The sequence below is a fragment of the Colletotrichum jinshuiense genome, chromosome 5 (genome assembly GCF_051148585.1).
Source record: "Colletotrichum jinshuiense chromosome 5, complete sequence".
NCBI classification, from domain to species: Eukaryota; Fungi; Ascomycota; class Sordariomycetes; order Glomerellales; family Glomerellaceae; genus Colletotrichum; species Colletotrichum jinshuiense.
The window spans coordinates 334,467-357,935 of record NC_139312.1 but is presented as its reverse complement, the minus strand read 5'-3'; the positions used below and the strand labels follow the sequence as shown (position 1 = coordinate 357,935).

General features: G+C 60.1%; 8 protein-coding genes across 8 annotated transcripts; 4 read left to right on the top strand and 4 right to left on the bottom strand.

Annotated features, from left to right (window-relative positions):
- Positions 1–837: 837 nt before the first annotated feature.
- Positions 838–1,607, top strand: EsH8_V_000093 (uncharacterized protein; the record flags this gene model as incomplete). Its single annotated transcript, XM_083272609.1, has 2 exons — positions 838–1,008; positions 1,095–1,607. 2 exons carry the CDS (start codon positions 838–840, stop codon positions 1,605–1,607), a joined length of 684 nt encoding a protein of 227 aa, XP_083125324.1.
- Positions 1,608–2,498: 891 nt separating this feature from the next.
- EsH8_V_000092 (RNA export factor GLE2) lies at positions 2,499–3,714 on the bottom strand (the record flags this gene model as incomplete). The annotated part of the gene is made up of 3 exons (XM_083272608.1): positions 2,499–2,856; positions 2,939–3,390; positions 3,448–3,714. 3 exons carry the CDS (start codon positions 3,712–3,714, stop codon positions 2,499–2,501), a joined length of 1,077 nt encoding a protein of 358 aa, XP_083125323.1.
- A 1,510-nt stretch (positions 3,715–5,224) lies between these two features.
- EsH8_V_000091 (uncharacterized protein) lies at positions 5,225–6,682 on the bottom strand (the record flags this gene model as incomplete). Its single annotated transcript, XM_083272607.1, has 2 exons — positions 5,225–5,969; positions 6,051–6,682. 2 exons carry the CDS (start codon positions 6,680–6,682, stop codon positions 5,225–5,227), a joined length of 1,377 nt encoding a protein of 458 aa, XP_083125322.1.
- Positions 6,683–9,384: 2,702 nt separating this feature from the next.
- EsH8_V_000090 (histidine phosphatase superfamily) lies at positions 9,385–10,599 on the bottom strand (the record flags this gene model as incomplete). Its single annotated transcript, XM_083272606.1, has 3 exons — positions 9,385–10,104; positions 10,161–10,385; positions 10,447–10,599. The coding sequence occupies 3 exons, from the start codon at positions 10,597–10,599 to the stop codon at positions 9,385–9,387; spliced, it is 1,098 nt and encodes a 365-aa protein (XP_083125321.1).
- A 1,211-nt stretch (positions 10,600–11,810) lies between these two features.
- Positions 11,811–13,452, top strand: EsH8_V_000089 (ethanolamine-phosphate cytidylyltransferase; the record flags this gene model as incomplete). Its single annotated transcript, XM_083272605.1, has 4 exons — positions 11,811–11,910; positions 11,989–12,106; positions 12,188–12,962; positions 13,099–13,452. The coding sequence occupies 4 exons, from the start codon at positions 11,811–11,813 to the stop codon at positions 13,450–13,452; spliced, it is 1,347 nt and encodes a 448-aa protein (XP_083125320.1).
- A 3,506-nt stretch (positions 13,453–16,958) lies between these two features.
- EsH8_V_000088 (aminotransferase) lies at positions 16,959–18,308 on the top strand (the record flags this gene model as incomplete). The annotated part of the gene is made up of 2 exons (XM_083272604.1): positions 16,959–18,062; positions 18,135–18,308. The coding sequence occupies 2 exons, from the start codon at positions 16,959–16,961 to the stop codon at positions 18,306–18,308; spliced, it is 1,278 nt and encodes a 425-aa protein (XP_083125319.1).
- Positions 18,309–18,926: 618 nt separating this feature from the next.
- EsH8_V_000087 (uncharacterized protein) lies at positions 18,927–21,402 on the bottom strand (the record flags this gene model as incomplete). The annotated part of the gene is made up of 4 exons (XM_083272603.1): positions 18,927–19,583; positions 19,639–19,978; positions 20,051–20,995; positions 21,053–21,402. The coding sequence occupies 4 exons, from the start codon at positions 21,400–21,402 to the stop codon at positions 18,927–18,929; spliced, it is 2,292 nt and encodes a 763-aa protein (XP_083125318.1).
- Positions 21,403–22,131: 729 nt separating this feature from the next.
- EsH8_V_000086 (uncharacterized protein) lies at positions 22,132–22,900 on the top strand (the record flags this gene model as incomplete). The annotated part of the gene is made up of 2 exons (XM_083272602.1): positions 22,132–22,499; positions 22,606–22,900. 2 exons carry the CDS (start codon positions 22,132–22,134, stop codon positions 22,898–22,900), a joined length of 663 nt encoding a protein of 220 aa, XP_083125317.1.
- Positions 22,901–23,469: the final 569 nt, after the last annotated feature.

Genomic DNA, 23,469 nt, shown 5'->3' with positions numbered 1-23,469 from the left:
GGCAGGGGTACCTCACCGGCAGCCGGCTTGCTCTCCGCCAAACCATGCTTGCGCCTCCGTCCTTCACCGGACCTCCGGGTACATCCACCTGCCTCGTACCTCCAACACGGACGATGAGTGCGACCGGTACTTTGACCCCAATCCCTCGTCTCCCGCGGCGCCATGTACTCTACCTCGACTCACCTGGCATTCTTTCCACCGTTTCCATCTCGTCCCATCCCACCCCCGATCCCAGACCTGGACGCAGGCCCATGGCCCGGCAAGCACTAATCCATCCGTCCCAGTCAAGTCAATCCCACCGCCCATCCCGTCCCATCCACGCCCATCCATCCAACCTAGCCCGTCCAGCTGTTCCAGGCCAGGGGTGTGTATGAGAGTGTTGTGTGTCTGCAGCGTGCTGCGCGTGTGTATGAGTGAGCGAGCGAGCCTGCGTGCGTGAGTGTATGCGTGTGTGTGTGAGTGTGTGAGTGTATGAAGCTCTGTCTCTGATCTCTCGTCGGCCCCTCTCCCGCCCTCCTCCTCCTCCCTCCTCCGTGCGTATGTATATCTGCCGTGCCACTCCCACCTCCTCCCCTCCCACCGTCCAACCTCTTCTGCAACGACTTCACCATCCATCTGCTCCCCGCGCCTATAAACTCTGTGCCCGCATACCCAGCCCCAAGCCGAAACTGCGTCTTCGCGTCTAATCACCACCTCCATCAACCGCACCACACCTCACCACCGCTCCTCCTCCAACCTCCGCCGTCTACCCCAAACAGCCTGGTCGGCACTTGACAATACAACAAACCCTACTTGAATCAGATTCCGAAAACCAACAAACCCCCCTAAACCCCAACTATGTCGCGCATTACCGCCCCCGTCTCCAAGCTCACCCGCTCCATCAACTCGGCCGCCACGGCCAGCCGCTCCAGCGGCCTGCTCGAGTCGCACTACAACATCAACCATGGCGCCGTCCTGATGCCCAAGTACGCCGAGCTCCTCCAGAACCGGAGCCCCCGCGAGCACGACGTAAGTCTTTCCCCTATCCAAGCCATCAACCCATGGCTCAGCTTCCCCCCTCCAAAACACCCCCCAAAACTAACAAACAACCACAGTCCGCCCGCACCCTCACAACAACCCACCGCCCAACCCCGCAGCCCACCCGCTCCTCGGCGTCGCACCACCGCCAGATGCAGACCTTCTCCAGCACCGCCGGCGCCGGCGGCGCCTCCCGCCCCCTCGCCTCCATGGACTACACCGTCCTGCCCTTCAGCCACGAGGCCGCCGCCGCCGCCAACAGCGACTTCGCCGGCATGCGCATGCCCCTCCTCCCGGACTCCTTCACCACCAAGCACCAGCCCCCCTACGCGCACGAGGCCGCCGCCGAGGACCTCCCCCTCTCCCGGCCCCAGATCTCCATCGTCGCCGCCCACCCCGAGAACGTCGCCACCGCCTCCGCCCTCACCGAGGTCGAGGGCTTCGGCGTCGACGGCGTCGAGCTCAAGTGGGCACACGAGAGCGACGCCGCCCCCGCCGACGCCGAGGGCCCCTCCCTCCGGAGCCTGTGGAACGGCCTCGTCGACGGCGTCGTCGGCGGCGGGTCCGCCCAGCAGAAGCCCGCCTTCTAAGCTTCTAAGCTGTCGGGGCTCTGGTGGGTGAATGAGAGCACCCCTGCTTTCTTCAACCCCCCTGGGGAAGACGACGCTCCTCAACCCACGAAAAGGGTTGTGGGGGAAATGACACGAGAGAGAGAGAGAGAGAGAGAGAGGACGATGACTATCATGATGTGAAACTAGAAAGCAAAGCGGCTGGTTGGTTGGGTATTCCTTTTTTTTTGTTGGGTTACTTTGTGGTTGGGCCGGCTCCGGGAAGGCGGCCGCAACGGGTCACGGGTTATTTTTACTACTACCAGGGTTTTAATCACCAATTGATGAGATGGAAGAAAGAGAGAAAGGAACCAAGGCGATGGGTTGACTGGGATACGGGCATCATCAAACCCTCCGTCCGAGTAAGAGGAACGGGTTTAGAAAGATGGCTCGGTTGAAATTGGGTACGAGAAGCACTATGGAATTCTACGGCTCAAAAATTCGGGATCTCGCATAACAAAAAAAAAAAGGCAGATCTTCTTATCAACACTCTCTTGGTCTTCATTTGATTCCCGTGACAGGCAGGCGCACGAAGATACGTGCGGTGATGTTTGTAACTTTTGATTGCCAATTTGGTATCGCCCCTGTGTGCCTTACACTCCTTTTTCGCGAGTACGATCCCGCGATTCCATGAAATTGATTGTGGTTGTTGTTGTTGCCGAGTCTGTCTGCCCTGGGCAGCTCTAAATTCTTCAAGCCCCCCTTCCTCCTTTTCTCCCTTCGTACATTACACAGGTATCCCGCCCGGCGCCACAGCTGCTGCTTGATATCTGCCTGCCCCGGGCCGCCCATGCCCCAGCTTCTTTTGCGCACCCGCCATAAACTGATCTGAATCTTCAATGCCGCTCCCGCGCGGCTCCCTTGCCTCCCCCCTCACCGCTTCTTCATGGTCGGGCGAGGCTTGCACTCGTCTCCCTGGACGGGATGCAGCATGACCTTGATGGGGAGCTGCTGCGTGTTGTGCTGGAAGCCCTTGCTCCAGTCGTAGCTGATGCCGTACGCGAAAATGGAGCCGTTCTTGTTGAAGGTCGTGGCCGTGATGCTGCCGCCGACGTTGGGGTAGCCCTTGAGGCGGTGCTTGGCGTCCTTGTCCCAGAAGTGGAAGGTGCCGTCGGAGCCCGCCGTGCTGAACGTGCCGTGGACGGGGTGGAAGGAGATGTCGTTGACCGCGTAGACGTTGGTGACGTTGTTCGCGGGGGGGTCGCGGTGGCACTTGAAGGAGAAGTTGGAGCTGCGCGGCGTTAGCTTTCTGCGGACCTGCGACGTCCGGGACTTGCGTGTCCCCCGGGACTTGCGTGTCCCCCGGGACTTACCTAGCATCCTTGTCCTCCACGTACTGGATGGCGCAGCGGCCCTCGATGCTGCCGATGGCGAAGCCGGCGCCGTCCGTGAAGCAGCTCACGACCCTCGTCTGCCACTTGAGAGGGCTCTGGAGGGTCTTGTAGAACTTGGTCGGGTTCTTGAGGTCCACGACGTTGATGTATCTGTCGGCCGTTCCGATGACGAGCAGGTCGTTGCGCACGTCGATCGAGTAGACGCGCTCCTGGCAGGTCAGCGTCGCCGCGGGCGTAGGCGAGCGCATGTCCCAGTACTTGACCGTCTTGTCCCAGGAGCCGGACACGGCCATGGGGCCGTTGGCCGAGTCGAAGAAGCGGACGCACTTGACGGGCTGGTCGTGCTCGCCGATCTTGATTGTTTGCTGAGAGCCGAGGTCGCATACCTTTACGGCCTTGTCGGCGCCTCCGGAGATGACCTTTGTGCCGTCCTGTTCGGGTCGGGTTAGCTGGGGCCGTACGCGGCGTCAGGGGGAGCACCGTCATACCTTGGAGAAGTCGCAGTTGAGCACGGGGCCATCGTGCTCGTAGGCGTGCCTGCCCTCGCTCTGGCCGTTGGGCGCGATCTCGTATATCCTGACCTTCTTGTCCCAACTGGACACCGCCAGGAAGTCGCTGGCCTGGTTCTGGGCGGGGGAGAAGGCGAGGTCGGAGATGCTGTCCTCTGGCGGGTTGGTGAGGGCGATGTCCTGCTTCAGGTCGCCGAGGGTGTTGCTCGACGACGCCGACGACGCGCTGCCAAAGAGGCCGGACATGGTGTCGTTGGGTTTGTCGGTCGAAGGGGGGGAGGGTTGCGCGGTGAGAAAGAAAAAAAAAAAAGGAGCTTTGCGACGCTGTTTGAGCGATGAAGAGCAAGTGGTTCGGGTTCGAGGTGCCTGGTCGGACAATTGAGGGGGGAGTAAAGGTCGGCGAGCCTCAAATAGCTGCTGAAAACCAGTCCTGCGTGAAAGCTATCTATCCAGGCAAGAAGGCAGTCGCGATGCGAAAAGTGAACGCTGCTTCCCCATTGGCTGCAAAGCCACAAGGCTGGGCTGCCTGCGTGCCTCCGCTCCCTTCTCTGCCTGTCTGTGGACGGTAGCTGCAGGCACAGCAGCCACACATGCCCCGCTGTTAAGCCACACCGCGCCCCACCGCCCGCCTAGCGACCTGGTTTTTTTTCCTTTAAAAAGATTCTCGAGCTTCGCGTTTCTTGTTCCTTCTTCTCCTTCCTCTCCAACCCTCTCTCGTCCGACAAATCGCCATCGAAGCTCACAAACAGAGACGTCCTCCTCCTGGAGGGCGTCTCGACCTCTCGGGGTCGACGTCAAGCTTTGGGAGAAAGTCCCCGGACACACGTTATTCTCCCCCTCGCGGGGGAGGAGAAAAACGCCGCGGAAACGCGCCGCCATAGAAGCACAGCGGCTGACCTCCAAGACCTGCGTCCAGACGCAATGGCCTCCCCCTCCGCCCTGCCCCGTCGCCACATCGTCGGCCTCCTACCCTGCCGAGCCCTGAGTGTCCTTGTCCTGGGGACCATATGGACGAAGATATGAGTCCGCGCCCTGGGATCGGGATCTCGGTGTGCTTGGCTAGGGCTTGGGGGGGTCTTCGATGACGGGGTGGCCGCGCGGGGTGGTCGCTTGCTGGGCGAATTCAAGGGTCGGTCGGAGGAGTCTTTTGTCGAGATCGACAGGTATGCGATTGCTCGTCCTCTTCACGGGGGGCGAGTTACTCGATGGGGCTTATTCTCGGTGCGAGGGGGGTTCAACCTCGGACAACGTCTTGTTCGGCCCGCACAGGGCTAGGCACCTACACTCTGGACTTCGTGGGAAGTCTCCCCGTCTATGATGCCCTGGGCCGACGAGATGTTTGTCCACAAACACACAAAAACGTTCGATGATGATTACCAAAATAGAGTCAAGCACTGAGGTGAGAGTCCTTAGGGGCCGCCATTGTGACGACAAAAAATGCGTTATGGTATCTGATGAACACTTCTTCAAACTTCTTTTTTATCTACATAGAATTCCTAGACTATGGCCTCCAGCCTTGTCTCATCATCATAGAAGAGGAAAAAAACTTGAATAATAAGAAAGAAATTTCACTTGATTGAATGTGGTATATCTTTAAGACCCATTGTTTGATCCCCTGCGCCCAACTACATCGCCTCGTACAGACCGGCCCGTCGTCCCCAAAAAACCAAAAGAGTAACTCCATTAAAATGCAGGTCATATCAGACATGATCCCGTCCATGTACATCACATCATATCGTCCCCCTTGCCCGGTCGGTCACATCAGGCCGCCGAGGACCACCTTGCCAATGTTTGCTATCTCCGTCTTGATGTGCGTCCTGCTGCTGTCCTCGAACTCCTTGACGACGCCCTGCACGATGATCTTGCGCACCTTGGCGTCGGCCTTGGCGAAGAGCTCCGCGACGGGGGCCGTCGTCTCCCGCGGGGTGGGGACCAGGCTGAGGACCTTTGTGTAGACGTCGATGAGCACCTCGCACAGCGTGGCAAAGGTCTCGTAAAAGTCAGGCTCGAACGGCAGCGACGGCGTCAGCAGGTGCGTGTAGACCTCGCCGGGCAGCAGGTCGTTGTCGCTGGTGGCGAACGACATGACGCTCGCGCTGGCGCTCGACGAGCCGCCGATGCCGCCGTAGCTGCCGCCGCCCGCCGAGTCCGAGTCGAGGGGGTAGCCGATGTCGTTGGCGCCGCTCGTGCTGCGCCGCGACTTGCCGCCCTGGCGGCGGAACATGGACGGCAGGCGCGCGCGCGAGAGCGAGCTGGTGGAGCCGCCGCCCTCGCTGTGGAGCTGCTGGAAGGACTCGAACTCCTGGAGGAGGTTGTTGAGGCTGCGGAGGAACTCGATGGGGGTGTTTGCGTAGAGGTCGACGATGGTCGGGAGGGAGAGGCCGAGGAGGAGGTAGTTTGTGGCGCGGCGGGCGAGCTTCCGCGATTCGAAGGAGGGCATGCGCGCCAGGTCGGGCTTGTCGAAGAGGATCGTGTTGAACCAGTACACTCGGCCTTCGTGTCTGTCCCGGTCCAAGTCAGCGACCTCTCTGTGTGAAGGAGGGGGGGGGGAGGGGGAAGGGGAAGGGGGGCGGGCCACATACGCTTTGCGCAGATAGTCCAACGTTGATATCCTCTTGTTCGCCATCTCCTGCATCTGCATGTGCAGCACGACGGACTCGCTCGACTGCCACATGTTGGGGTGCGTCGCGGAGGTCGGGGGCATGGGCTGCAGGCGGTCGCTGGGCGCGAGGCTCGTCGAGCCCGTCTGCGTGCGGCTGAGCATCCTGGTGAAGCTGTCGGCCGAGGCGGGGCTCTGGACGTTGTCGGACTCGCGCGTGATCTTTGCGGCGGCGGCGAGGGCGAAGTCGGGGAGGGCGGGCGGGACGTTGCGGTCGGTGACTACGACATTGCCTCCTCCGCCGGAGCTGGAGCTGTTGGCGCGGCGCTTGGACTTTGACGGCGAGCTGAAGGAGGCCTTGCGGCCGAACGAGTTCTTGCGGTCCTTGAGCAGGACGTTGGAGGCGGTGGGCGGCTGGAGGGGCGGCGGGAAGAAGGGGGACGGCTGCGGCGGCTGTATTGTCTGGGATTGCTGTGACTGCTGTTGCTGCTGCTGCTGCTGCTGCTGCTCGCCCGAGGATGTGCCTGGGCGGGATTTTGAAGAGGAGGAGGAGAAGAAGGAGGACGAGAAGAATGGTGCATTGGCCGCCGCGGGTGTTGTGCCGGATCGCTGCATGTCTTGAGTTGGTTGGGGGCCCTAGGAGCCTGGCAACCTGGGAAGGACGGGGTGATGGGGACGGGTTTCGTCAGGGAAGAAGGGGGCCAGCAACCAGGTTCAGGAGTCCGGCGAAGGAGGGCGGGCGAGGGCCCGATGGGATCGGCGGAGTGGTCGTGGGTGGTATTGGCCCGGAGCCTTTGGAGGTGGTGCCGGTGGGTGGTGCGGCTGGCTGGCTGGCTGGCTGGTGGTTTTGTCTGGAGAGGTTCCTTTGCCTTGCCTGGCCAGGGCGGACTGGAAAGCTTGCTGGGACCGATCAGAGCGTCTCCGTTGGCCCTTTTGCGATGCTTTTCGCGTGATCCTTCTCGGCTGCAGTCTTCCCCCCTTGCTTGGCACTATGACTTGCTTTGGCTCGTCTGCTCGCTCTCCGGTTGGTCGCTGGCAGACACCGAGGCCACTTTTTTTTCTGCCAGGTTTTCGCTGACGACAAGGTGGGAGGGAATAGGCTCGATGGCGGCAGGACGTAAGATTAAGGTAGCGCGCGATGCCCCCAATTGCGGTACTTGACGCAGCCCACGATTCGGACAGATTGGAGCTAGGAGCTGGCCTGCAGGACGAGTTTAATGAGAAATGGGGACAGGCGACGCGGAGGAGGCGAGGGGTTGCGGTCGTTTGTCGAGTCCAGACGGGGCCTGTGACGGTGCGTGATGCAGGATATCCAGGGCAGGTTTCTGTCCTTTATTTTTGTTTTGTTCCTGCTTGCGATGGGGTGGGATGCAACGTGGGACACTTCTGTCAGTGGACGGATGCTGGGGGGTGTGTTTGGACGTGGATTTGCGGATGTCGGACGTGGGTTCGACTGGGGGGGCGGAGGTTTGTTTGTCGGGCGAGGGATGATGTGCTGCGGGTGGTTGTGGTCCTTTTTCCCCCTCTCGCCGATTATGCAGCCGGACGGGATTCGACGAGGTGTGCGTCCGTAGGTAGGTATTAATTAAAAGTATGTAGCACTCCGAGAGCGTCTGCTGGCCTGTCCGTTCGCGGCCGTCCTTTGTAAGCTGTGAACTTAGTACACACGAAGGAGTCGACTTTTTCGGGGGGACGCAGTCGGCGGGCGGCTTTGCTTTGTGAGACGCTGCGGCGGGGGGTTACGGCATTATTAAAGGCGAGAGAGCTCGCATCATCGAAAAGCGCGTCCGAAATTAGCATCAACCGGAAGACGAACAAGAGCCAATTGGGCCCGAACCGAATGGGAAACATAAACAACGCCCTTGGCCCTTGAGTTGAGCACCCGGAAAGACGGGGGGAGGAGGTCCAACCGCATCAACATCATCGTCCAAGCCAGCTGCGTTGATCCCTGCGCGCCGGGCCATGTTTGTTCGCTGCTAATGGCGAATAGGCAGTGCGGCAGCCCCCAATGTTTCTGGCCGTCTGCTTCTTCTCCTACTCTCCATCTCTCTCGCACACACACTCTCTCCAGTCAGGGACGGCCCTCCCATTCCGGCCGTCTGAAGAAAGACATCCGGGGCCGTGGGACAATGGGCCCGGGGAGGAAAAAGCACAGCTGCTGGCTAACATGGCTGAAGGGGCCCAGATCCAGGGGGGGAATGCGCTGCGAACGGGAATTCGCCGAGCCGCGTGCCACATTTTGGGGGCGGCTTTGATACCCCCCGTTTTCGTGTCTAAGCTGCACATTGAGACAAAGCAGCTACATATCTAGCTATCTATCTGCAAGAGATATCCGTCCACAATGAGAACGGAACGGTTGCCGGCTGAGAGGTGGCCAACCAGAGCATTCCCAACCCCGTGTGTTAAGCTTTTGCCCTTGCATTCCAGCGGCTCCTTCGCCGCCACCACTCGCATTACGGTGCTGCTAAATACGTCCGGTTCCATCGCGCCCGAATCCTCCAGCCCACGACCATCATCCGTGGGCATCGCCAACGCCAACGCGGCAAGATCTGCCGCCCTCTCGGTGCCCATGCGAGGTCCCTTTTTCCCGAGATCTCGCGCGTCCGCTTGCGCACATGCTCTGCCCTCCCGTCTCACCACTCTCCACCGGACCAGACCGTCGATTCAGCAGAATAAGAGCCTCAACTGAGCCGTGCAGCACCCCAAGCGTCGAGCTACACGAAGCACAAGCCTCACCTGGCCCCTTTCCTCCTCCTCTCTCTTTTTTTTCCACGCAGGTTTTGAAACATTCCAGAAGCTCGGGGTCGCACGTGGGACGGACGCCCCCCCCCCCCCCCCCGGGGCAGAGGAATGTCCGCCCTTTAATGCCGCTCTGCCCCTCGCGCACGAGGCTACACATCGCTGGTGGGACCGTTGTTGTTGTTGATTTCCCGGTTCGCCACCCGTTGTCAGAGCTGCGACCCCAAGACGCCGGAGCGGGAGCGCTGATCATCCCTGGTCGTCTGGAAATATGAGGCCAGGCCCCCGATCGGGCCGCCTTCCCGCGTCAAGCATCACGGACTTCCAAGTGGCAAAGTTGGTGCATGAGACGAAGCCGGCCTGCTTCAGACTGCTGTACGGTTTAGACCGGCTGCTTCAGATGGCGCTTGCCTTCAAGGCGGTTTCTTCCGAGACGGCTTCTTCCAGGCGACTCATCAAGACTGACTGTCGTGCAATGTTTGGTTTATTTTTATGATTACATTACTACTAGTGCGCCAATCCCACCCCACGGCACCGCCTCCTCGCCCCCTTGAAGAAAAAGCCCCCTACGTGACTCCTCACGCAGACATGAGCGTGGCGGCCGGGAGGAGCGCCGTCGTGGCCGTCGCGCAGACGCACCCCTGGCCGGCGATGCTGGTGATCGGGGGTGCGGTGCAGGTCGAGTACGGCTCGTGGGCGACGAAGGTCGGCTCGGGCTGGGGCTCGACGACCTCGGCTTTGACGAAGACGGGGATGATCTGGCCCGTCGACAGGCGGAAGGCGCGGTGGTTCAGCACCTTGAGCAGCTTGGTGATCTCGCCCGAGTGGCTCGTGATGCTGAGCCACGTCTTGTCGTCGGTGCGGAAGACGTCGTCGAGCACGTCCTTGGACCGCGCCTCCTGCGCGTCGCTCGTCTCGGCCTCGTCGCGCCGCCAGAGCTCGTCGTACTCGGTGAAGCCCGCCTCGAACTCGAACGACGGGAACACGTTCTCGATGTACGTCTTGTTGGAGCGCCAGTTGCACGTGTGCACGGTCATGCCCTCGCGGAACCCTTCCTTGACGGTGGGCACAAACGGGCTCGCGGCGGGGAGGTCGATGTCGCCAAAGGTGATGTTGGCGGTGTAGCCGCAGCGGATCAGGGGGCTGGTGTAGTACGACTCGAAGTAGGGCATCAGCTGCGTCTCGTACCGGTCCTTGAAGTAGGCGTTGGCCTTGTAGGCCTCGGCCTCGCCGGCCGGGGTCAGGAGCGGGTCAGCCCAGCGAGCCGTGGCGTTGCCGTCCTGCTCGGCCCAGTAGCACTGCGCCGTGTTAGCCTCGGCAAAGCCGTCGTGCGTCGTCCCGGGTGCGGACTCACGTTCCAGGCGGGGGTGCCGTAGAAGGTCTCGGCGGCGTTGTGCCAGCCCTCGCCGTGGCGGCCCATGAACAGCAGCTTGTACTGGACGCTGTCGCTCTTGCGGCAGCCCGAGTTCAGGTACTGGACCCAGTGCTCGAAACGCTGCCATTGGGTCTTGACGCCCTCCGGGTCGAAGTGCTTGTCGGTAGGGTACGTCCTGTCGATGAGACCGAAGTTGACCGAGGCCTGTCGCAAGAGTTAGCGGGCAAAGAAAGAAAAAAACGCCAAGGCGCGCGAGTCAACCAACATAGTCGAAGCCGGTCGGGTCGGTGCTGTTGTCGTCCTGCAGGAAGTAGCCGGGAACCGACGTGTACTTGATCGACTTGCCCTCGGCCTGGGGCCAGGCGGCGAGGACGGCGGGCGCGAGGGCGAGGACGGTGGAAAGCACGAGACCCTTCATCTTGAAGCTGCGGGAGGAGGTTATCGACGGGATGCGCAAGAGGACGAGGACCGAGGAGGGCTACACCGCAGCGTTGTATGCGGGGGAGAGCTCTGGATAAATAGGACCCCGTCGACGGCATCCCCGCTCGCGGTCCCAGTTGTTTTCCATGGCCATTGACGCGCCATGCCGGAGCAATTTCCCTAGAAGAATCACCGGCGAGGCTCAGAGTCGGGACGGCGCCCGAAAAAAATCTGGGAGCTGGTGAATTGGCACACCGGATAGCTGCGATGCTCAAGACGGTGATCCCGGTCGCGGCCAATCGATTGGCAACGTGGTGCACGTGGGGGGGCCGACGACCGGGTTCCTGACAGCGGATGGGACCCAACCACGTTTTTCGCAGCGTTGTTCCTGAATGCTCTTAATCAACTTTCGATGGAGACGGCCAAGGAGCGATATGAGGCTCAGCCAGAACTGGGCATGAGTATTGAGAGGGAAAATCCGCTTGGAGCTAGGCCGCCTCGGTGAAGATGCCGTTCGGAGCGTTGGCTTCGGTCTGGGCGAACCGCACGCGCCTCCCGCCTGTCATCGTCATCGCCCAATGGAGAAAAAGACGTCTAAATTGACAGAGGAGAAATGAACAATTCGAGATAAGGGAAAAGCCCTGCTGCGCATTCAATCAGCTGACAAGGGTTCGCGGCAGAGGCGCGTAGCACCCCAAGCAAGCCCGTCAGGAACATGTGCCAACCCGTCTGATGTCTTGTTGGTGGGAGAGAACCGTTGGGACGGGACGGGATGGCATGCTTGGCCTGGGGCGAACGAAAACATGTGATGGGGGACCTAGTGGAGGAGGATGCACGCTGGAGGTGGAGGGCAGCCTGGGGGAGGCCCCGTGAGCGCCGTGTGTGTGGCCGGCCGGCCGCTGAAGCTCTGGTGGGGTCTCGGCTATCTCTGTGGCACTGGAACCTCGCCAATCACACGGCGCCGCTACGGGAGCGGGACATCGCGAGCCACCGCCTCCCAGGACCAGTGAGGTGCGTTCCACCAAAACCTCATGTGAAATCCGTCTCTAGTCGGTGAAACGGTCGGCATCACCATCTCATCTGCCCTCTATCGACGCAACATCAAAACGGCCAGGCCCTTCTTGCAACATATAAAAAAACAGGGCAGCACCCCCCGGATTTCGTGACTACTTGGCCTCGAGGACCAGAACCCATTCCACATCATCCATCATGGTGAACTCCGACCCCGAGTACCCGCCTGGCGAGGCCGCCCCTGAGATTCTGGAGGAGCGCATCTGGATCGACGGCTGCTTCGACTTCTTCCACCACGGTGAGCCCCCCCTTTGGCAGGCAACCGAGACCCCGGTCGGTCTCGCGAGCCGGTGAAGCTGACCGTTGTCTGCCGCAGGCCATGCCGGAGCTATCGTGCAGGCGCGCCAGCTGGGCAGCGAGCTGTACATCGGCGTCCACTCGGACGAGGCCATCCTCGAGAACAAGGGCCCGACGGTCATGACCCTGCAGGAGCGGTAGGTCTCGCGTGCTTATTTCTGTTCCTCCTTCCCCATCCCCCCCGTGACGACGGAACCGCCGCGCTCACAACTGGCCAGGTTGGCCGCCGTCGACGCCTGCCGCTGGGTGACGCAGTCGGTCGCCCGAGCCCCGTACGTGACGCAGCTCGAGTGGATCAGCCACTACGGGTGCAAGTACGTCGTGCACGGCGACGACATCACGTCGGACGCCGACGGCTACGACTGCTACCGCTTCGTCAAGGAGGCGGGCCGCTTCAAGGTGGTCAAGCGCACGCCCAGCATCTCGACGACGGACCTCGTCGGCCGCATGCTGCTCTGCACCAAGACCCACTTCATCAAGTCGCTCGAGAAGCGGCTGGCCGGCGAGGAGGGCCAGGGCACCTCCCCGGCCGAGACGCGGGCCGAGGCCGCGGCCATGACGGAGCGCATGCAGCTCTACGCGACCGACGAGACGGGCAAGGAGCCCGGCGTCGAGGTGTGGTTCTGGTCGGCCTCGGGCGCGGCCAAGGCCGAGGCCGCCGTCGAGGAGAAGGGCGACTTCCGCCGCTTCCTGCGGGGCAAGGGCCCGCGGCCGGGCCAGCGCGTCGTCTACGTCGACGGCGGCTTCGACCTGTTCTCGAGCGGCCACATCGAGTTCCTGCGCCGCGTCGTCGAGGCCGAGGAGGCGCTCGCCCGCAGGGACGGCTGGTACTCGCAGCAGGCCGTCGACGAGCGCGTCGGCAAGGGCGGCGACTACCCGCCCGCCTTCGTCGTCGCCGGCATCCACTCGGACGACGAGATCAACCACTGGAAGGGCATCAACTACCCGATCATGAACATTTACGAGCGCGGCCTCTGCGTGCTGCAGTGCCGGGTAAGCAAGCACCGTCGATTCCCTCGAAACACAGACCTATGCCTCCCCCTTTCCCTCCCCCTTTCCCTCCCCCTTTCCATCCTCGTTTCCCTCCTCCCTCCCCCACCGTCCCGGTTTCCCATACTGACTTCCGCAGTACGTCAACGCCGTCGTCTTCGGCGCGCCCTTCTCGCCGACCAAGGCGTACCTCACGACGCTGCCGTGGGGCACGCCGGACGCCGTGTACCACGGCCCGACGGCGTTCATGCCGCTGACGTACGACCCGTACACGGCGCCCAAGGAGATGGGCATCATGCGGGAGGTGGGCGTGCACGAGTTCGCCGAGGTCAACGCCGGCACCATCGTGCAGCGCATCATGCGCAGCCGCGACATGTACGAGGAGCGGCAGCGCAAGAAGGGCATCAAGGCCGAGGGGGAGACGGCGGCGCGGGACCGCGAGCTGCTCGAGGAGCAGCAGGCGCAGCGCGAGGCGGAGAGGGCGCGCAAGTGAGCGAGGCGAGCAGTTGGGAATGGCACCATCGGCGCCGGGTATTTGTCTATTTCAGATGGGAGGGGTGGGACGAGAGAGAGAGAGGGAGAAGGCATTTCATTCATTCATTGGGAGCGCGCGCGTCGTCGAGTTCTCATTTGGCAGTAGCATGTTTAATTGGATATCCTTACGAGCATGGGCACGGCAGCAGTGAAAGTGCGGGCAGAGTGAGGTCGGTCGGTCGGTCGTCCTTCAACAGGTTCGATGACAAACCAGGAAGAAGGAAAATAAAAAAAGAGATGAGAGACACGCAGCAAAAGAATAATAGCACGCCATCAACGAAGCCAACGGGACCAAACCACCAAACGTTATTTCACCCCCGTCTCGCCGGGTCGATCCGCGTGTCAGGATACATGGCATTGCCTGTTTCGGCATGGAATGTGTCTCAGAGCGTGAGGACGGGGGAAGAGGAGGAAGAGGGGGGAGGGGGAGCGGTCATGTTCGCATTCTTATCTTTCTGTCAGACCCCCAGACCGCCTCTGTTCGATGCAGCAGCGAAAGGAGGTTCAACCCGGTATGTCGAGATGTCATGCCATGGCCGTCCCCCCGGGTGCCAGCCCCAACAATGGCTGGTGTCAAGCCACACGACACACCAAGGTTTCCCCGCCATTTCACGTCAAGTGACCAGAGCTGTAACCGGGCGTACCTCCGCTTGGGCGGCGCCGGTGCGTTGCAGGGCTGAGCCTACTATGGATGTATCTCTGGCTCTCCCCTCCCGTCCCCACCCCCTGCGTGCGCCGTGCCGGAGGGGGCACCTCGAATACGGCGCCATTGCCCAGTCAGAGGGGAGAGAGTAGACGGCAAATTGGCATATCCTGGGGGGGTTTCGCGTCATATGTAGGTAAGATAAACCCACGGACCATGAAGCGGACGAAAAAAGAAAGTGCGTGGGTGAGAGCAAGAGAGAAAAGTGTGTGTGAGTGTGAGAGTGAGTATGCGAGTGAGTGTGAGGGTGAGAGTGTGTGGTGAAAAGGAGGGGGGTGAGGACGCCGTGGAAGAGGGATCCGGGCCTCCGAGCAGCCGCATACGCCTGCGCCAGCGCCGTGTGGTACCTATGCTGCATCACGTCTGCGTGTCTGCATGCACGCGCGCATAGGATGGAGTGCACGGCAACCCTCGCGGACAGGTATTACGGTACAGTGCCAGCAAGCACAGCTCGTCCTCCTGCCTCCAATGGTTACACTCGGCACCTCAATCTTGCCTGCGCCAACCGATCCGATGTTCGAGAAGGAAAAGGAGGTGGGGGGGAAGGAGGGGAGAGAGAGAAGACGAGTGCCGTTGTTGGGGGGGTGCGCGCGCGATACCTGACCTGGCGCCCTTGGGGGACACCGCTAGGGCGGTCCAGGGAGCGGGTGGTCGATTCTTTCGGCGTCCTTCCCCACGTCATCGCCTACACTCGGCTATCCGCGGTTGGTAGGAGGGGTAACAAGGGGCAGATAGCGATAACACGCCCTGCACCTCCCAATTCCGCACCTTTGGGTGTGTGCTTTCGTTGGAGGGGCAAAGCCGTCCGGGTTGGTTGGTGGTGGTTGTCGCCGCGCACTCTCTCCAATGCTCACTCCCTGGACCGCCAGCTGCTGCATCATCCCAACAACCTTGAAATCTTGGCAAGGAATTCATCATCATTTCCGCCCTTTCCTCGCTGTCCCCGGGACGAGGGGTGGGGGGGCGTGCCGTGGCCCTGGAAGGCGACGCCGTCGACACCGGTTTGGCGTCCCATCGAACATGTCAATTGACGCTCCAGAACCCTGTCCGACATGTCGCCCAAGGGCAAAAGGGCGCGGTTGACTGTGCGATGTCGGACCTTGACGGCCTGCCCTGGGATCAGCTCCGACGCAAGTCTATTCGGTACATTGGACTGACTGCTGCTGGGCGCGAAAGACAGATTGTCGAATTGGGATGTAGCATTGAGGGATCCTCTGGTGTTCGTGCCGTCGGCTTCGGGAGGACGCTCGCGCGCAACAAAGCCGCAATGGGGCGCGCGAGAAACGTCGACCGACTGGAGCCGTGGCCGGCCGACGGCTTGTGGTGGGACAAAAAAAGCTGTGTGTAGTACGGGTACCGTATGCAATGCAGATGTATCCCGTACCTGACGCCCCAATGACTAAACCCCGACGAATGGGCGGCCGCGGCTTGACCTCTTGTTTCGTCACAGATTTTTTTTTTAATTCTTTTTATTCTCCGGTCCTCAGCTTCGGACTGCAGCGTGGCCATCGCGAGGTGGGATAGTCCCGGCTTTAGCGGGGGAGGACGAGACTGGATTGAGTTGAGGGTTGGAAAGAAAGTAAAAACTCTTCATTCTCTCTTTTTTTTTCTCTCTCTTTTCGTCCGTATTTTCGCCATCCATCCGCCCCCCGGCTTGCTTCCCGGCTCTCTTATCTCTGGCTAATGTAATGGCCTGCCCATGTGGGGATGACCAGAGACTGCCGTTTTCGATCGAAGGATGTGCCTTTGATCAGGGCCGGCCACGGGCAGGGTCGGGAGACGAGATGAGATGTGAGATAAAGTCTGCTACGCCGCTTCACACCTGCTCACGCACTGGTGGGTCCCCGGCCGGGGGTCTCGGGCTCGGCATTGGCATCTCTCGATATGGATGGGAATTCGCCAGCACCGGTCTCCAGCCAGAATAGCCAGTGCGACGGCGACGACAGGACCCCAGAGAAACCCTTGCGGCGTTTCTTTTTTTTCTCTTCTTTCTTTCCTACGTGAATACCTATGTAGTATGTATGTATGTATGCTATGTGGACCCCGGGGCAGAGGCGACGGACGGCTCTCTCTCTCTCCCTCTCCCTCTAGTGCACATGGCCATGCAGCAGATTTGTCGGCCGGCTTGGCTTGCGAGTCGGAAGGGGACCTCTTACACGCTTCCGGACTGGCAACCAACCCGGCAACCAGACTGCTTGCTTGCTTTTGCTTCCTCCCCTTACCCTTCCTTTCCACCCCGTCCACATCCACATCCATGCCATGCGCCTGCGCCTGCGCTGCGCTGCACTACCAGACTTCTCCATCATGTTCCCTGTTATCTGAAAAACCCGCCCTTTTCAGGAGCGGATCCGCCGCCCCTCTGCATTGGCGCTTGAGTCACCTGCTCCATCTGTCACTAACCTTGGGGCCCAGCGTGACACCCGTTGTACCTACTTAAGTTTCGGCTTCATCCTACGACTCGCTCCCCATTGCTTTGTCCCCTTCCTCTCCCCATCTTAAGCCGAACCCCGTCCACCTTTTTCTCTCTCCTGCAAACACACACTCAAACTCACCCACACCCACACACATACATACATACATACACGCACGCGCGCACACGCTTGAACGGGTGTTCCTCGAACTCGTGCTACCTGTCACTTCTTCTGGCCGACCAACCAGCAATCCCTCCCGCCCCTCCGTCTTAGATATCCAAGACATATCCGCTCGACACACCGGTCACTCACGCACACACACGCTGCAGACCTCCGTGTAAACCGACCGCAATGGCTCCCGGCACAATCTCCCCCAGCCTCCACCATGGCAACCAGGACATCGATCTGACCTCCTCGGCCATCGAGCACAAGCTCGAGGCCCTCCCCAACGGCAAGGGCACCAACGGCGCCGCCAACGGCAAGCCCGCGGCCGTCTACCAGGAGCTCGACGCCTCCAAGCTCATCTACAACCGCACCAAGAACCCGCGCGCCGTCCCCGAGCTCGCCACCGCCAACGCCGGCACCGAGACCATCGCCACCGACCACATGATCTCGGCGACCTGGAAGACGGGCACCGGCTGGACCACGCCGGAGCTCAAGCCCTACGGCCCCATCTCCCTCATGCCCACCGCCTCCGTCCTGCACTACGCCACCGAGTGCTTCGAGGGCCTCAAGGTCTTCCGCGGCTTCGACGGCGCCCTCCGCATCTTCCGCCCCGACCGCAACTGCGAGCGCATGCTCATGTCCTCGACCCGCATCTCCCTCCCCGGCTTCCCCCCCGCCGAGCTCGAGAAGCTGCTCCTCGCCCTCATGGCCGTCGACGGCCCCAAGTGGCTGCCCCGCGACCGCCCCGGCACCTTCCTCTACCTCCGCCCCACCATGATCGGCACCCACCCCCAGCTCGGCGTCACCGCCCCCTCCGAGGCCATGCTCTACATCATCTGCACCTTCATGCCCGTCATGGACTCCCCCGCCGGCGGCATGCGCCTGCACACGAGCCCCGAGGACATGGTCCGCGCCTGGGTCGGCGGCTTCGGCTACGCAAAGGTCGGCGCCAACTACGGCCCCTCGCTGCTCGCCACCGCCGAGGCCCGCGCCCGCGGCTTCGGCCAGATCCTCTGGCTGTACGGCCAGGAGCAGTACTGCACCGAGGCCGGCGCCAGCAACTACTTCGTCGTCTGGAAGAACAAGGACACGGGCCGCACCGAGCTCGTCACCGCGCCCCTCGACGACCGCCTCATCCTCGACGGCGTCACGCGCCGCAGCGTCCTGCAGCTCGTGCGCGAGCGCATCCCCGCCGACGTCGACGTCGTCGAGCGCCGCTACACCATTGACGAGGTCGTCGAGGCCGACAAGGAGGGCCGCCTGGTCGAGTCGTTTGCCGCCGGCACTGCTGTGAGTTTTAACCCCCCTCTCCCCTTTTACCACTACCGCTTGCGAATGGTTTGACTGACGATGCATCACCAGTTCTTCGTGTGCCCCATCTCCCTCATCCACCACCGCGGCAACGACATCAACATCGGCATGGGCGCCGCCGGCGAGGGCGGCGAGTACACGCTCAAGATCAAGCAGTGGCTCAAGGACATCATGTACGGCGGCGAGCAGCACGAGTGGGGCGTCATCGTCCAGGAGGAGTTGTAGAAGACGTCGCGCGCGCGCGCCGGTACAAAGCGAAAAAAACACATGGGGAAGTGGGAAAGAGAAAAAAAAAAAAGGCCACAAATTCGTGCCCGCCTTGATTTCGAGGCTGTTCAGGTGCGAGTGGTGAGAGTGGACATGGTTTGGGTTTTCACGAGACAAAGTCATGGCATTTGGGGAGGGGCGTTGGGAAAGGCATCTTTGCACACCAAAAATTTTGGCGTTGGGATTTTGGGCATCATACATACAAAAAAGGGGACGTGGTGCATGGGGAGGGGGTTTGCCGGTAGGAAGTACCTTTTTTTTTTCTAGAGAGAGGGAGAGAGAGAGAGAGAGATTACTGCCCTGGCATCCTAGAATTCACCTTAATAATATGCGTACCGCATCTCACAACACCCTTCTGAGCCAGCACTTTCGAATATTTGGGTTTTGTGATTTCATGAAGACTGGCTTCTTGTTCGGGCTGCCCCGACTTACATTATAGACTTTGACAATTTGTACATCCGTGTCGCCGTGTCTCCGACTTCACCCCCGGTCTAAGCTCAATCTCCGTATAAACAGCAGCATGACAATCGTACACAATGCAACCCTATTCGCCTGCGAACAACCCCCCAACTAGGACTAGGTCCTGTACGTCGCCTCCAAGGCCCGGGAAATGCTCTCGCGCACGTAGCGCCGCACCTCAGCCCTGTTCTCCATGTCCAGGAGGGCGTCCTTGTCCATCGGCGGCAGGATCTCCCAGGGAACGACGCACCAGTAGCAGCCGTCCCGGACGGCCATGCTCCGGAACACGGACGACATGCCCTCCACCCTGGTCAGGTTCCCCGGCTCGCGCAGCTTGGCGCGCACGTCCGGGTGGCGCGCAAAGTCGACGAGGCGCCCGGCCACGGCGGCGCCGACGACGGTGGAGAAGGACGTGCCGGACAGCGGGCGCGCGCCGCTGCCGAGGTCGATGTGCTCGCCAAGGATCGCGAGGTTGCACGGCGCGTACGCCAGCGGCGACGGGTTGAAGGCCGTCAGGCCGCGCGCGCCGCCGTCCGTCGCGAACATGCACAGCACCTGGCTGGCCCGGTACAGCCGCGCGGGGAACGCGATGTTGCGCAGGTTGCCGTGGTTGTGCGCCGCCGCGAAGACGAGCACGCCCGACTCGTTGGCGTGGCGGATGGCCTTTTGCATGTGCTCGAAGTGCGACTCGAACCCGGACGACATGATGACTATGTCGACGTTCCAGACGTCCACCGCGTGGCGGATGGCCTGCTCGGCGCGGGATTGTGAGTGCTATATCCAACGACCGGAAGGGGTGAATCTCCCGGGGGTGGGGGGTGCCTCTTACCTTGGTCATTAGGGACGCAGTATTTTCTGCCGTGTCGCCGGTTGCTTGGTTGTTCTCCCAGACGCGCCCGACAAAGACCCGGACGTCGGGGTTCACCTTCCGCAGCAACCGGAAGATGCTGGTCCCGTGGCCGGTGTCGTCGCGACAGGTCGTGTTGTCCGTCGTGGCAAAGTCGACGAATTTGACAAACTCCTTGGACTTGGCACACTCCGGGTCGAGGCCGGTGTCCAGGATGGCGAATTTGGGGAACGGGGACAAGCCGTCTCTGTCCCCTGCGTACCGGGTGACGGTCTTGAATTTGTCCAGCTGCTGGAACCAGCGGTTGGATGCTGGCTCGGTTCTACCGCTTGCTGATCAGTTCTGCGCCCGACGTAGGCGGAGGAAGCAGTAGATAGGTGTAGCTCCGACGTACCTTGTTTCACTGACGCCGTTTCCTGTAGGCGAGGTGCCCTTCTCAGAGCCGACGGAGCCGGTAGAGCAGGTCGTTGCTTGCGGTCTGGGAATTAACGGCGGATTAGGAGCCGGCTCGCCTATCAATATAGGATTCGCGGTCGAAGCATTCGGGTGCTCCCAGGCCCCCTGGTACAATTTCCACAGGGGGCTGACCACACGCTCGTACAACACTTTCCGGACCTGCTCCGGATGTCCAGACAGGTGCCTCCAGTTGTCAGGAACCAGGCAGAACTCGATCGTATTCTTCAGTTCGTCAAACGTCCCCTTCGACCTCCACAGGCGCGGATTTCTCATGAACCGCATGGCCAGTATGTGGTCTGCGTTCCTCGGGAGCTGGGCGCACTTCCCAAAGTACCCGGCCCCGTTTTGGAGACAGAGCTCGATGCTGATGCCGAGCTCGATCTCCAGGAGCATGATCCCCAATGCGAGGACCTTGGGGAACCTGTGGACGTTGAACTTTGGGTTGCCCTCCCGCGGGGCGTTGTTGTGGAGGTCGGCGTGTAGGAAGGGCTCGTCGACGAACACCGCCTTTTCTGCCTCCGGACGGCACTCGAACATGAAGTGAACCGAGCGGTTGGTCCATTGCTGCAGCATCCAATCGGAGTCGTAGTACATCCAGGCGGCCCTCGCCAAGTGGCAGGACAGAAGCAGCTTCGTTTTGACCCTCTCGGACAGCTGTTTATCGTCGAGTATGTCCGACAGCGGCACGCTCGGCAGGTGCGTCAGGAAGTCTCGCGAAGGTATCTCGGCCTCTGAGTAGAACAGCTGGTCGCTCTGCAGGGCGAACCGGAACACGGCCTCGTTTTGCTCCCTGATGTATTCGCAGAAATCGGCAGCTCGTATCGCCGAACTCGCCAAGGGCGAGTATGGTGGCGGGTCGTTGAAGCTGGTGGGCGACTCAACCCTTCATCGTGGCAGACTGTCAGCCCGGTGCTTGATGGCGCTGCGCGGGAAGCCTTACCCATCTTTGGACACACAAATCAGGGCACCTTGCCACTGGCTTTCGGGGCCGTCGGGACGCTCGTGCGGGTGCCTCAAGAAAAAGAGGCCGAAATCGACGGCCCCGTTGCCGCTTTGCGCGTCCTTGCCGTTGCTCAGTCTCAGGGTGGCCTGTATCTGTCGATCCTTGGAGTCGTTTGAACGACAGAGGCAGTATTCCCGTAGCACTCTGTGTAATTTGATCGAGCACTCTTTATAGTCCTCTCGATCTTCATATTCTTCCTGCTCTTCCTGGCTCACATCGCGGGGCTTCGGCCATGCCGTCGGAGATTGGCCAATTCGAATTGGCAGAAGGGACCATATCCATTCCATGAGGTTTGTCTCTCTGCGAAGCCACCCAATCTTTTATTTTCTTTCCTCCTTTTTTTCTTATCGTCGTCAGGCGTTGGCTCGCCTTGGGCTTAGTGACTTGTGGTGACGGTATCGGGGTGCGATGGCCTTCGTGTGTTGTTGCTTTAGAGTAGCAAGTCGATTGTGAGTCCGGCATTCTTCAGGAGTGTCGTGGTGTGTTGATTCGGTCGGGGGAGAGGCGGGGGGCAGGAGCGAGGAATTAGTTCGGGAAGCTGAAAGTTGGAGGCGGCTGACAGCTGGGTCGCCATGAGCTGAGGCGGCATCAAAAGGCAACTAGCAATGATGTCTCGGCCTGCTATTTGCCGGTCCTGCAGGAGTCATTGCGGCTGTCACAAGCAAAGTGCTATAAGATTTCGCCGTCTGCCAGCGGATGACCTTTCCACTGGCTCAAAGCTTGTCTCTCCTTTCCGACATCTTCTCTGCTGAATTGTACTCCGTAGGCAGAACACCACACTCAATCTCACAGACCTATCGCGCATTTGCTTGCATATCCAGAAGAAGCCGCAGTCATTCGTGATGGACCAGAAATGTTGGTTTGTTCTGAAACAAAGACATTACCCGCCGCCAACCATACCGGACGGGGATAGCGGATCTATGAAAGGACCAATTTGTCTTGGTCACCTCATTCCCGACTTGCGGCATCTTGACAATGTCATCAACCGTCAGGGGCTTAGAGAGATACCGGCAGACATGGCGATTCAGCGCACATACTCTCACGATACCAGCTGGAAAGAGACCAATCAACTCAACGCCAACCTCTCACTTGGTGCCAAAGTGTTGGCAGTCCCTGGGGTCACAGTGAATGCTAGCGCAGGTGCGGCATTCCTAAGATCTGTTGATAACGCCTCCCATTTCGACACCCTGGACACGTACATTGTACAAGCCACCCAGGCATACGTCGAAGACAGTTTATACACTGAAGAGGTCTCCAAGTACATCAAGGAGAATCCATCGATTAACCGGTCATTTTACATGATCACTGGCATCACCGTCGCACGAGGGGCAAAGGTCTCCAAGTCGGAGAAAAAAGGAGTCAGGGCGGCAGGAGAAATGGGAAGGTAAGCCGTTTACGAGATGCGCCGCAAGAATCACCTCTAATTCTGACCTCCACCACCGAAACGGGTCCGTATTCTACCTGCAAATTTTGTTGCTGACATCTTGCAGTGGCTACTCGGGAGTTGTCGACGCGGCCGTCCGCGCTGATGTATCAAAAGAGTCTGAAGTCTCCATATCGGCTCAGTCAGTGTCTGATTTTGTTTGGTCCGTACGCCTGGCAAAGATATCCCGTAAAGGCATCTTTGATAGAAGATGGCATTTCGAGACGTTTTCTGACGGAGCCACATATGGAACCGAAAGTGAAGATGCCCCCGATACTATCATGAAATGTCTACTTCAGGAGGGTATTGAAAAGGACAATATTGTGATGGCCGACGGAGACAATGAAGTCTTTGTACTTTGAAGCCTTTTTGAGGCTTTGCGAGGGGCTTGGTATCAGGAAGAGTTTGGTCGTTGTTGGCGGCACCTTGCCCTCGACATCTTTTCTTGTTTTCGTGTAAACGAATAGCCTAACAATTATCATGGTGCCTAGTGGTTTGTGGCTGCCTTTGAAACGGACGGGTATTCGAATGCCCAGGGGCCCATTGTTCGCAATATTTGTATCACTGGGTATGCACTGTGACCCCTTGTTACTTGTAATAATATTTATGTAGTAAATCCCCATGAAGACAACTCAAATGTCCGGTGTGGATATTGCAACAAGATGTCGTATCAAGCACTAATGTCGCCGCACATCCTGTCCGCCTTTTTGTCTGGGTAGGCAAAATCTGGAATTTAGCTGAGCAGCATTCAGTAAAGTGATATGCTGCTATGTGCGTGCGACCGTGAGGCGGCTGTTACCGCCAGCTTCTTTTCATTGGTAACAGCTCAAGACATGGTTGTACAAACAATAGAAGCCTAACGCCACAAACCGTCATAGCGTGATAATTTGAACGACCAGGCCATGTGTCATCTTCATTTGACTGGTTATGT